The 13,449-nt window shown below is 41.0% G+C and overlaps 2 protein-coding genes across 3 annotated transcripts in view; one reads left to right on the top strand and one right to left on the bottom strand.

Moving 5' to 3' along the window:
- rp2 (RP2 activator of ARL3 GTPase) lies at window positions 1–4,949 on the bottom strand. Its single transcript, XM_030049609.1, has 5 exons — window positions 4,629–4,949; window positions 2,590–3,258; window positions 1,289–1,403; window positions 1,086–1,171; window positions 1–960 (listed from the first exon to the last, which is right to left on the bottom strand). Exons 1-5 carry the CDS (start codon window positions 4,788–4,790, stop codon window positions 877–879), a joined length of 1,116 nt encoding a protein of 371 aa, XP_029905469.1. The 5' UTR covers window positions 4,791–4,949; the 3' UTR covers window positions 1–876.
- slc9a7 (solute carrier family 9 member 7) overlaps window positions 4,098–13,449 on the top strand; it is a 24,560-nt gene continuing 15,208 nt past the window's right edge. Inside the window, exons 1-6 of one of the 2 annotated variants that reach the window (XM_030049607.1) lie at window positions 4,098–4,389; window positions 6,379–7,210; window positions 10,105–10,307; window positions 10,431–10,508; window positions 13,007–13,083; window positions 13,248–13,360. In XM_030049607.1, coding sequence (XP_029905467.1) covers window positions 6,925–7,210; window positions 10,105–10,307; window positions 10,431–10,508; window positions 13,007–13,083; window positions 13,248–13,360 — 757 coding nt within the window. In that variant the 5' untranslated portion in view covers window positions 4,098–4,389; window positions 6,379–6,924. The remainder of the gene's footprint in view (window positions 4,390–6,378; window positions 7,211–10,104; window positions 10,308–10,430; window positions 10,509–13,006; window positions 13,084–13,247; window positions 13,361–13,449) is intronic. The other variant, XM_030049608.1, reaches the window with a different exon arrangement.

Here is a 13,449-nt window from a genome sequence, read left to right on the forward strand (position 1 = left end):
AAACTTTGAAGGATGATTTAAGAACGCTAATTGGTTTTCTATACAAAAACATTCACTGACAGTATAAAACAAGTGATATTACAAAATAAAATAAAAACGTGATTACAAGAATTTCCTATATTAAACCTAGCCATTAAAAAAAAAAAAAAAAAAAAAAAAGATCAATACATCTGTGCCCATTCTGATTTGGTCAAAATGGCTGGGTAAACCTGAATGAACAGCAAGATACACACATAAAGCTCTTCCCATACAATGTTTGGCCCTATTACATATTGACAAAGATGTAGCTATCACCTATACAGCAAGTCAGAAATTTACACATCTTAAGGAAAAACCAGTCATCTATACCAAACACACAAATAAATCCTTAGAGGAAATAAAAATATTATTTTTATATATAAAAAAAGAATTCCCTCAAGCATTCTTGTGCTCACGGTTTTTCCACTGTAACGATTATTTCACACAACAAAGAGAATAACGGTTCAAGTTACACTGAACTAAATTTACAGCCATAAAGCTACATTCAAATAATAGATCAGCAACAGAATTATAAAATACATTCATAGAAAATATAAATATTCACAGCACAAGTAGCAATTTCCATATGTTCAGTGGTTTACAGCAAATATTTTCTCTTCCTTGTCTTCAGAGGACAGAGGATAAATCTAAGAAATATGTAAAGTAATGGTTGATGTCAACAGTCTTATCCTTATCAAATCCCTTATTTAAAAAGGCATGGTTGAAGAGAGTTCTCCCAATTTTGAGATACAGGACAAAGGAGGGAAATAATCAAATACTACAGGGTACAGCCCTAACTGGACGGTTGGGGTTTAGAAAATGTGATCCAAAACCTGTTTGTTTGGATGCTGAGTGAATTTACAAGCCCATCTGCATGTCGGCGAAGTTGAAGAAGTTGTCCACATCCCGAGAGGATGTATTTTTGTTATCGGAAACAAAAACCTGAAAAACACAAATACAAAAAAAAAAAAAAAAAAAAAAAAAAAAAAGCTTGTTAGTGGAAATTTTGCTGCAGAGAAGCTGTATTTATTAAAACTAGCAAAGACAGAGGCCATAAATAAGATTACCTTGGTCCCACTGAACACTTCATGGGCTATATTCTTGCAGGCTTCCACGACTCCATCACCGTTCAACTCAAGAGCAATAACTGGGCCTTGGGTGAAAATATATTGATGTCAGTATAAAACACAGAATACATTTAGGACATTATACGCTTATACCCACATGGAAAAAAATGACTGTAAAACACAAGGAGATTAATTCAGACTACCTTTAGTGATCCACTCCACAAGCCCCTCTGCGTTGTTCTGAAACACTCGCTTCACATCCTCGGGTCGCATCGAGACTTCTTTAGTCTGGATCAACACGAAACCTTTGGCAGTTGCCTGTGCAAGTTACAGACAAACAACATCAGGTCTTAAACATCACAGATTTATAGCGAAACATCAAATATTTATATAGTCCTTCATTCACATGGACAGATAGGAGTTAAACTGTACAAAAAAAAAAAAAAGGTGTAAGAGTGATGTGTCAGCACAGACTCCATCACTGACCTGTGTGGATTAGGTCTCATGCTTCTGTGATGAAGTAATGCATATTTTGGCAACACCTCAAACATATCTGGAATGTTTTACTAACAACACAACCAACCTGCTTAGCATTTTGGATACAGAATCCAGGTCACAGCAAGAGCCAGAGGAAGGAAGTCTGGCCGACTTCCCCTTAGCTATCTACTGTACATTTGTTTTAAAAGTTCTACCAAAACCAATAACTACAAGACAGAATTATAGAAAAAAAAATCTGTTTGGCTTATTAGTTTTGATGACAAGACTATTATCAACAGCTTATTCATGTGATTGAATCAATGTTTAGTGTTTATCACGGTACTATATCTTGCACTTCAGCCTACAGATTGGTTCCGGCAGAACCAGAAAACACAGCAGATATCTCTGCCTATCTACCCCAAGAAACCGCTTTCAACTGATTAGTCTTGTTTTCAAAATTCAACACTTATCAACAAGGCACATGAGCAGAATAATACCACAGACAAACTAAATGGTAACTAGATGAATGGTTAATATACCTCAGACTGTATAGCATAGACAGATAGATCGATAACCTTAATATGTTAGATATTACGGTTTATTAGGGATATGAGATTGTCCACGTTACACTAAATGGGTTGTAATGTTTATATGCCACAACTCATAAACTAAGTATCCCAGATACTACAAGACTATTAGTTTGTCTGTAAGTGTGGCCATGATTCCAGTAACCAATAAGTAGCCTAAATCCTTGGGAGGAGCCCTGTTCATGAAATATTTTCATAACATGAAACTCAATTTAGAAAGCCGTCTTGGAGATTCTTCCTCCAGGCATTTGGAAATCATAATCAACATTACAGCTTCGCTATTTTTCATGTAATTGTGCAGCAGAGTTAAAGCATGCCTAAGTGCATCTTTTTTCCCTCTAAATACTGGCAAATGACTCCCTCCACATGACAGCAATAGAAAATTCAGGGTGTCAAATCAAGTGAAGCCTCATAATACTCCTCCTCCTTTTCCTCCTCACCTCATCAATGAGTTTGCGGGCATTTGCAGTGGTGTAGTCCCCAGCGAAAAACACAAAGAGGCAGGACTCCTCGCTGTCCTTACGCCTCCCTCCCTTTGTCAAAGGCACGATGCTGCGTGCTGGTTCAGTGGAGATCCGAACGGACTTGAACTCAGACTCGGGATCTGGAGCCGGCACGTGATCCAGAACCACGGCTGCCTCGGGCAACAAGCTCCAGTTGTTCTCTCCAGACACCGGCGTGAAATCGTGGATGTTGCTCCAGTTATTATTGAATATGCTGAGCCCGGCGTCCTTGAAGTGGAAGGCCAGCTCGGGGTAATAGTACTGAAAGCAGCCAAACTTCATGCCTGTCGACGACTCGATGATGGGCTGAGTGGCACAGCACAAGAACACCTCCATCTTCTTACAGTCTCGTGTGCGAAACTGCTGACAGGCCACCACGCACTTGATGTCCTTGCAGTCTCTGAAAAACACACTGCCCTTGACGGGTCCCAAAACAATGCGACAGTTGACACAGTCATCGATGGTGATGGTGGCAGAGTGGTCGAACACGTAGATGTTGCAGTTCTCACAGTCCTGGATGACAAACTGCTGCCCGTTCAGTTTGCCAGGCAGACGGCCTACTGTGGCATCTTTGATGCCTGTCACCATGTAGTCCTTCGGATCAACCTATGTGAAGACAAGGAGGAGTATTTCACAGGGCTGGGGCGACATGTTTATCTCCTGATTCAATACTACCAAAATACTTGAGTAATAATACATTTGCACTGCATGCAAAAAACAATGCTTTTGCCCCAAACTGCGTGGGTTTAGCTTCAGGTGGGCGTGTCTGTACAAGTGAGAGGAGTGTGTGCCCAGAGAGTCTATTTTCATCCAGATATCTTGAGGTCAGAGGTCAAGGGACCCCTTTGAAAATGGCAGCAGATTAACTAAGCCGCCGCCACACACGCACACACACACACACACACACACACACACACACACACACACACACACCTAGTATTTTATACAGTATTTTTCAAGTTCTGTGCTCATTATTTTGCATGTTATATGGTAGAAAGAACTTGTGAAGTGATTCATGCACAACTTGAAATTCTGAAACATTGTTAATATTTTTAATAATTAATAATAATTTAATAATAATAATAATGTAATAACAACAACAAAAACAACAACAATAATAATTTTAATAATAATGATAATTTTCTCCTTCACTTGTAAGTACGTTCAACCAGCAACATTTTCCATTTACTGTACCAACTAGGTATGAGGTGCTGTGGTTTATTTAGCTCACACAATCAAAAATATGTCAGTCTTTTTTTTTTTTTTTTTAAATACATATATTTGGTGTTTCATTCTCTGAATCAGAACGGAAGTCTTATCATAGCTGACACCCACAGCCTGATCCACCCATGGTGAGTGTGGTCAGCCTGGCTTCAGCTGTGGCAGCAGTGAACTAATGTACCAAGCGCTGTGTAGTGAAGTTAATCCGATAATAAGCTGTATCCACGGATTGAGCAAGACTGCAAAACCACGAGACTGTTGCGCACGCATGCAGGATGACCCCAACACCCACACTAATTAGGTAATAATTTAGATACAGCTGGATATTTAGCGAATGGCGGCAACATCCAGCTCTTGTGACAGTTTCAGAGTGTGGGAGTCGGTTCTTCACCTGCGGATCTACATGACGCCTCTCAGCGACGAGGAGATAATCAGTTCTCCTTAGTAAGTGGCGCTAACTAAATTAACTCACCAGCCAACGGGGTTACTGAAGTCGACGGCACATTTCAAGCAAAGGTGAGACGAAACGTTGATAGCTAACGTTACACTAGCTGGTAGCTAATTTACCAATAACGTGATGGGTCAAATTTAGCCCGGTGGACACTGTATTAATCTACCTGGACCTGGAAACCATTATATTTACAGGCGGTTAGGCTACCGTTGCTAATTTGGCTACGGTCAGTTAGCATATTTGAACTTCCACTTTCGGTCACTTTTTTTTTTTTTTACACGTTTTGCTGGTTAAGTTGCGTTACCTTTTCACGCTTATCCCAGCTGTATTGTTTCGGTGCTTCTTCGGTGTTATTGCCAAGGGGAACGGTGCTGCTTGACGTAGTTTCAGCAGTCGTCGTGGTCTGCGTACGCTCCTCTTTCTCAGCTGATTTTCTTCGGGATTTTTTTGAGAAGAAGCACCCCATTTTCCGCTGTCGGTTGTAACCAGTGTAACTTAATTTGGATTATGGCTCCAGTGGACAAAATAACACAACGCTCTCCGGCTCGCGTGCTCTTTAATTGACAAGATCTTCAGTTCTGTTTCAAGCTCACGCAGATCTTCCCGTTTCCCTGCCTCGTGTCTTGTCCAATCAACAGTCTGCTAGTTGTTACAACAGCCAATCACAGAGCCGCATAGGAGACGGAGCCGCCCATCAGTCGTGTTGCCTTCTATAGCGCCTCGGGAAATTGGCAATTAGTAATTTCTGTAACATATTGTGATTTTTAAGTTGACACCCTTTTAAATGATTGTTTGTGTCTGCAAAATCAGGACCACTGAGATCCAGACATTTCCTTTCAGTTGTTAGTCAATTTGGTCTATTTTTAATGTGTTTAGATCGATCACTTTGGGGTAATGAGAGGCTAGTATAGCTACCAATTAGGAGTATCCTGAGGTTTAATAGAGGTAAAAGTGCACTATGATTTTTTTTTTCTGCTACAAAGTTCACAAACATGTCACAGCTTATAAGGTACGACATGTTTGGGCTCGGCTACCTTCACCATTCATACTAAGAAGGCTTACATCAAGGCGGTCAAGTGAATCGTGAACTCTGTGATATATTAATTTACGCGATTAAACTGAACGCCTCATCATCTGCGTTTCGGACGCACCTCTCTGGGCGTTGTCTTCAGACCATGGTCATTAATGGTGACAAACACATGACAAACTTCATAGCCTATGGATATAAAATGATATATGCCACTAAAAAAGGAAGGATCCCTAAACCAACCACAGAAAAACTTAAACACACGCTGGAGTGTTTTCCATTTATAGTGAAATGATAGCCAATTGTGAAAACTTCAGCTGCATAAGGTTTGATAAGTCTGAGCTGGAGCTGAGTGATTTTGAACACCACCGTGGAAAAACACATAAGAAAAACCATGCAACCACGGCAAACAAGGCATCAGATTAGCCGGCAACTTAAGACACTTGGCCTCGCTGCTAATAGGTAATCCTCCAGTTCATGTCTATTTATACACTGTGAAAGATACAGAGAAGCGTGTCCTTTCCATATGGGCACATGTTTTGTAAGAGTGGGAGAAGTGTGGGAAATAAAAAATACAGTGCTTTTTTTTTTTTTTTTTTTAATCAAATCCTTTATTTGGGGGGTTATGAAGTGAATGGCCTGTGTTGTATCCCATACAATAAATTCACAGCCTCTGACTTTTGAATTTGAGACAGTGTATTGATATGGGGCCTGGGGCAGACACAAGAGTGGATGACTTACTGGCAGAGTTCAAATGAAATTAAGGCAGCTGAGGGGAGTGAGCACTGCAGCTATCTTAACAAAGCAAAACTCAGATAACTACGAATGCTATGAAAGAGAACAGGTGGGTTGTTTTCCGATCTAATATCTGCAACTTGTGCCTGTTAATTTTTAATTTGCTGTAATTTGGGGGAGGGGTGTCGTTTTTTGCATTGCACATTACAAGTGAAATGTACTGTATTTTGAAGCACTCTTGGATCATGTGGTGAGATTATTTCTCTTCTTATTCCTACATTTGTTTCCACAGGTGAACTCTGGTGGCAAATCAGGCCTGTGCCCAGACTGCAGTGGAACCTCACTGGGGGCCTCCGGGGTGCTTGCCTTGCTAAAAGGCACAACAGCAGCCCAAGAATTGGGCGTGAAACCAGAGCCACTCCAGCTGTATTGTACTGTAAGGCGCAATCAAGGCTAAAGCAAGAGCATTCACTCCCACCGAGCGTCTTCTTGCGAAACGGCGAGTTTGCACATTCAAGGACAGGCTGTGTGAATTTCCTGTTTTGAAAAGGAGAGGGACTGGATTGCAAAATCATCAAAAAAATCCAGGGCACTAATTCAGCAACCGTGAAAAAAAAAAACGCTTGGGCAACATGGAAACTGTCATCTGGTGCCCTCCACTGGGGCAGTGCAAGCTCAGACTGAGCCGAGTCCTCACGCCGCACCGCGCCGTGTGCCTTTAAAAGGTTGAACTCCACTCCACGATTTTTTAGCATTAAATTGTTTTTCCCAGTCATCTATCTACCTTGCAGCAGTGACATGGCATAGAGGCGGCGTACCGTCAACAGCATCCTGCACCATGGACGCTTTCCGACAGCCGAGGCGGCGCCGGGGAGCCTGTGCTACACCAGAGACGATGTTGTCCGCTTTGATTATCCTGCTGAACACGATCCGTGGGATGAAGGCAGAGGACGACGGAATGGAGGAACTTGCCACTGAGAAAGAAGCCGAGGAAAGTCACCGTCAGGACAGCGTTAATCTGCTGACATTCATTTTGCTGCTGACCTTAACGATCCTCACGATATGGCTCTTCAAACACAGACGGGTCCGGTTCCTCCACGAAACCGGGCTGGCAATGATATACGGTGAGACGGATGAGGCTTATCTTGAATGCGATCCCCTCCTCTCCCCCTCTCCCGTAGGCTTTGCATGATTCAATCTCCCGAGTGGCTATAAGAGAGATGCACACGGAGCTGATTTTGACCCAAATCTCAACGCGCAGAGGCGGTTTTGTGCAAAAACGCACCGTGATGCGCCATCGTTTTTCGACACATTAAGATCCCTCTTAATTGGTTGGGGCACTGATAATTTCTAGAAGGTGCTGTACAGCTGCTCCGTCGTCCCTGCTCTCGGCTGGGCTACAGCAGCGTGTGCAGCTTTATCCCTCACCACAAATTACTATGTATTCATCTGTCACACCATGTCTGTGGCACTCACTAGTTTACAGTGATTATTGTCTCCTTAATATCCCTTTAGGGCTTAGGTATAGTTATTATCTGTGGTGCATCGTTTTTTACCATGTCCTAAAATACATTATAGGAGTATTAGTAAGGGATGCACAGTGTTATTCTTAAACTTACATGAGCATTGCTGGTTTATTTACCGTTTGTTTTGTTTATTTTGTATGCAGGAACACTGGGTATTATCCAGCAGCTCACTGTGCAGCCAGCTCAAGCCTTGTCTGGTGTGCAGCGCTGGACTGTCACACACTACTAACTCAGTGTCACACACATCACCTCACTGGCCGAAAGAACCTTGTTTGGGGGTTATTAGGTTATAGAGTCAAATAATAATAATAATAAAATAAAGTCATAGGCATAAAGTGAGGCAGTCATGTTCATTAATCCCAGTGTTTGTTATCAGTAAGGGTCTAGATTATTTCTGTGCCAGTGAGTTTGTTTTCACAGTCAAAGTCAGCAAGTGCTGCTGAATTTAACCGTTTCAACCAGGATGTTTGGGAACCACTCACCACAAAGAATTCAGCAGTGCTACATCTGTTTTGTGTTTTCCCTCATAGCTATTCTCTTAGTTTACCAGAGCGAGCCCGCTCTGAGCCACTGGTGTCACTTATTAACCAGAGACCTCAGATGGCAAAGATAGACTTTGCTTTGTTTTGCTGGTTATCAGTGGTTGGGTTGCTTTTCTGGAATTAATCTGCTAATTAAACCCATTTTGCTTTCCGGAAAGTATGCAGTTTGCTGAATGGCTACACCCCAACAGTGGCTGGTCTCTATTGTCCTTCCAATTAAGCTGCCTCCATGGTTTAATTTTATAAACTGGACAAATATGGACCATGTGCTACAGCGACCAGGTGGTGGATCAACCACTGAACATGGCAGTAATGTAATTGACCTTCTCCAACGCTGAGAAGTGCTGTCACTTGAGATTGGAACATAACTCACTGAAGAATGATATATTGAGCGTAATCTCATTTTGATAGGAGTTTGAGCTCGTCCGTTTTGTTTATTCCTGTTCTTGAAGTGAAACAGAAAATGAGACACATCTAAACTGAGCAAATGTGCTCTATATACATAAATCAACAAGACACACTGAATTACTATACTCTATATCTGTATAACGTCTGTAATCATATATGTCAGCCAAGTTATATAAGAGTCAAAACATGCACTTTTAAAAATGTCATTTCTGTAGTTTCCAGTTGACATAATGAACTTTAAACCCGTGTTGTGTTGAGTCTCATTATTTGCCTTTCCTGTGTTGGACAGTCACCAGTGTGACTGCTGCCAAGTGGAAGCTTGGTCACAGTGTTAATTTTGCATCTGAATTGCAAACTTTACAGAAATCCCTTCAAATGCTTTATTGATGCACATTGAACAGATTTTTATATTGTATTGTATAATCATAAAATGTAGTATTTGTGGGTTTCAGGAGTATAGAAGTTTCATGCGCAAAGGTTCAGGCACACGTTAAGTCCCTGACTGTGACGAGTTAGTACAAAACGCAGATACAAAATACCTTAGTAACAGAGAAAGAAACCAACCAACAGTCACCTCAAAGCTAGAGCGACAAACCACAGAACCCATATTGTTAAAAAAAAAAAAAAAAAGCAGCTTGTCCTTAAATGGTGTCTGCCAGTACAGACACACATGGCTTCTTAACCAACTGGAAAGAACCTGAACTTTGTGAACATTGTACTTTGAGTGACGTGTGAAAAGCTGTACAACATGCAATATAATTCTCACTCTATTAAAAATCAAGACCATCATGCTATGCAACCCTATGTCCAATGCAAAGGTGCCACCATTCGCGTGCGTGTGTGTGTGTGTGTGTGCGTACGTGTGTGCATGTATGTGGCTAGATGACGGTGTGTGTTGCCCACCGGTCCTGACAGTGAATGCGGTGCTGGCAGCTCTGCCGTGTCTCCTGCAGACGACTTCTGTCTTATCAGAGGATTTATGCTCTGTGACTGCCTGCCTCATTCCTTTCCCCTGGCTTTAGCTCCCCCACAAGCTTCCTGTTACAATCCCCCCATTTCTCTTTTCTTGCTCCACCACTCCATGTGTCACCGCCTCATCCTTTTGTCTTGTAAGGCAAACTGATCTGGAAAATTACCTTAGTGCTGAGTAATTGCCTTACTGAGCGTGGCTCAGTGGCATTTATTTTTGGATGACTGTAGATTTTTATTTTATTTATTTATTTATGTGTCCTACATTCATTCTCTGATTCATTGCGAAGGTTATACCCCTCTTCCACCTGATTTAAACCCAGTGTTGTCACAGCTCAGCGAAGCATGGCATCGTTGGTAGGAAAAGATGGCAGTGAGTATAGTAACATAGTAGGAGGGATGACACACTTTAGCATGTTTGCACTGATTTGGAGAATGGGATAAAATAGGCACCAGTAAGTAAGTTCAGGGGTGTAAAAATGCAAATAGCTATGTATTGGAGGTGCATGTGTCAGTTTCAGTGAGGGAACAACGTGTGGCATCATCATCCTCTCCTTTCTGTCTGTTCTGCAGGTTTGCTGGTGGGTGTGATTCTACGCTACGGCATCCCTGCCACGAGCTACCACAACAAAACCCCACCAAGCTGCTCCCTGAAGGAAGGGCCTGTCAGCACCCTGCTGCTTAATGTCAGCGGCAAGTTCTTTGAGTACACCCTCAAAGGCGAGATCAACTCTCGTGAGATTCACAACGTGGAGCAGAATGACATGCTGCGCAAGGTATCAGCCAAGCATCCATTTTTCATTTTTTTATTAGCTGGATTAAAGCAATTGCTGATAATCACCTAGCAGTTACACATATTAAATCCTCTAGTTTTCATTTCATTCCTTCTAATTTTTCAGGTTACATTTGACCCTGAAGTTTTCTTCAACATTTTGCTGCCTCCAATCATTTTCCATGCTGGATACAGTCTAAAAAAGGTAAGATTTTAATGTAAAATTTCTTTTTTGTCTGTTTATTGATATGTTAGTCAACAAATAGAAAGCCGTGTATATAGATGATACAAAATATTACAGAAGTAGAACATTTACATACACAAGCACACATAAAAACAATAGGACACATACAGTATATATACACTTCACATGTTAATGAAGATGTTAATCTGTTTTACATGGAGACTGACACTAAGCCTAGGTATTGGAGTAAAGAGGTAAGAGGAAATTTACTGCCTAGGCTTTACATAACCAACAAAGGGTTGCCAAGTCATATAGAAATTCTCAGTTGAACTTTGTAAAATTAATCTGAGAGTTGTTGGTTTTTTTTCCACTTTAAGGTGTTGCATAACATCTTTGATCTTAATGTCACATCTGAACACTTTCACATCCTCATCCCATTCTACTACAAAAGCCTAATTTTGGACAAAAGCTTGATTAGTGTGATGCCTGGTAATGTGAACCGGTGGTGTGCTGTGTGTGTGTGTGTGTGTGTGTGTGTGTGTGTGTGAAGGGCCACAAATGGTTGTCTCATTGGGCAGATGGTTAGCTGAGAGAAGCTCCTATTGGCCGGGCTGTAAGAGCCTTCAGTGTTTGCTGAAAATAAGCAGCGCTTTTGAGGGGAAGTCCATACCAGATGTCTTTCGCTTCCTCTGACTTTACCCTGGCAAAAAAAAAAAAAAAAACGGCTGACATTGACAACATAAGTAGTTTCTCCTCAGATTGTTGGAAAGTACACATTTTCGGTGTTTTCCAATTAGTTGTGATCAAGGATCCTTTGGTGCTCCCTTTCTCAGCTTTAATCAGCCACAATATTGTCAGTGCAGCCTAAGTCACATGTCATACATTTTTGTGGCTGTATCAGATGCATTTTAGCTGTCCTGTCCACCAAATAATGGAAATTGAAACGCGTTAAAACGCCTCGTGATGTCTAATCCAGTGGCTTAATGTGAGGACATAACTCATAATTTCACAGCTAACAGTGACCCAGCATGACAAGAAAAAGTGAATTAAGTCTGTCAGTCTCTTCCCCATTGTCAGTGAATGGATTTTTGTAAGCTGCTATACACCAAAACAAAGTACAGTGCCACTTCCCTCATTCACCTCCCCTACTCACTGACATGATTTGTTACTAACAGTTGAGTTATATAGCAGCTCATAAAACTTCTATCAAGACGTCTTAATCCACTTTTTCTGACACATTGTGCTCTGCTAGCATTGTAATGCCTATGAAAGTAGTAGCTCTCAAATTTATTGTAAATGTCCTCTGTAGTAGTTTTGAGGAATCTGTGCAAAAAATTCTGTTTTATGTGAAATTGTGATTCATGATGGAATTTGCTTAGCCAAGCAGCAGGCTTCAGGAAATAGGAAGCTGGAGGTCTTGTCTGCCTGCAAGACCTCAACATGTTTTTTTTTTTTTTTTTGGTCTGTTTTTGTTTTTTAAATCATCATCAGTTGCAGCGGGAGTTCACTTTAAACGCTGCGTTAATAGCTTTTGAGAGAGAGGCAAACAGGCCTTATGCTCTGCACCTGTCAGTCCACATAATATTTTCTGTTTTGTTTGGACCAACTAAACATGGGAAAACAAACAGGATTGCAAATGAGGCTGCAAATGATCTTACTGAGCTGCTGTAGAAGTTTTGCTTTGTATTTCTGTCTGTGTAAATTATATACTGTGGAAAGGTGTATTTCTGACAGAAATCTGAAAAAGTATCTCTTCATGCGGGAAGGTCAGCCGCACAGAGAGGGGAGAACCTTAGCTATGGAAGCGATTAGACGCGAGGGATTTGTTTTGTGCTGCTCGTTGTGAGTCACTTTGTTTTACAACCAGTCATCCTCCTGTGGGCTGAATGTGTATTTGTTTGAGTTACTCGGCCACCCATGGCAAACAGTGACCTGGCTCTGCTAAGTCCTCCAGTGAGAGAAGACATTATTATAGATTTATATTATATGATTCTGCAGGACTCAAAGGTCATGTTGTCATTTGTCTCTGATTTGTTAGTGTTTTGACACTTTCGGATAAAAAATGAATAAGGGGTTCCTTGTTCATGACATTTGTTTGAATATGAAAATACAAGAAAAACATCTGCACATTTTTATAACCTGAACATTATTGCAATAGCTAAAAAAACAAATTGCCAATAACTTTTTTAAATGAGAAAAATGTAAAGTATAGATCCATATTCATAATTAAATAAAAAGAAAAAAGAGCAAGGTTCACAGTTTAGCTTTAAGATAAGTAAGGTTATTTTATGAGAATAAATGTGATATTTGGTGAGTATAATTAGGAGGTTAATAGTGTAATATTCATTTTTTTCTTTCCCGATTTGGCTGCAGAAGAAGCCAAGTAGCACCTTTTGTAACAGGCGATGATGCACATTGAGTGTGAGAGGGACTGACCCATGTTTTATAGAATGGTACAGCAGTGCTAACTCGTATTAATTGTGGTAATACAAAGCATATCTTTCTGCTTCTTATTCCAGAGACACTTCTTCAGGAACCTGGGCTCCATCATAACATATGCTTTCCTGGGCACTGCCATCTCCTGTTTCGTTATTGGGTGAGTGTGTCCTTCAGCAGTGTGGTGGTTGTGAAGTGACACATTAAAATTAGGAAGTTTGTGAATATCAACAGTTGAGTTCAGTTCCTACTGATCTGCATCTTTTTATTGGAAGGATAGATTAAGGGTTAAATGACTGGAAAAAAATCTTGTGTTGGCTGCAGGAACCTCATGTACGGTGTGGTCAAACTGATGCAAGTGGTTGGACAGCTGACTGATAAGTTCTACTACACCGACTGCCTTTTCTTTGGAGCCATCATTTCTGCCACAGACCCAGGTACAGCACACACACACACTGGTAATCAGCCAAGGAAAAATCATACAATTTATGTCTAAACTGAATGAAGCTGAATGCCTTTGTGGTTT

The sequence above is a fragment of the Myripristis murdjan genome, chromosome 4, assembly GCF_902150065.1.
Source record: "Myripristis murdjan chromosome 4, fMyrMur1.1, whole genome shotgun sequence".
Taxonomy (NCBI): Eukaryota; Metazoa; Chordata; class Actinopteri; order Holocentriformes; family Holocentridae; genus Myripristis; species Myripristis murdjan.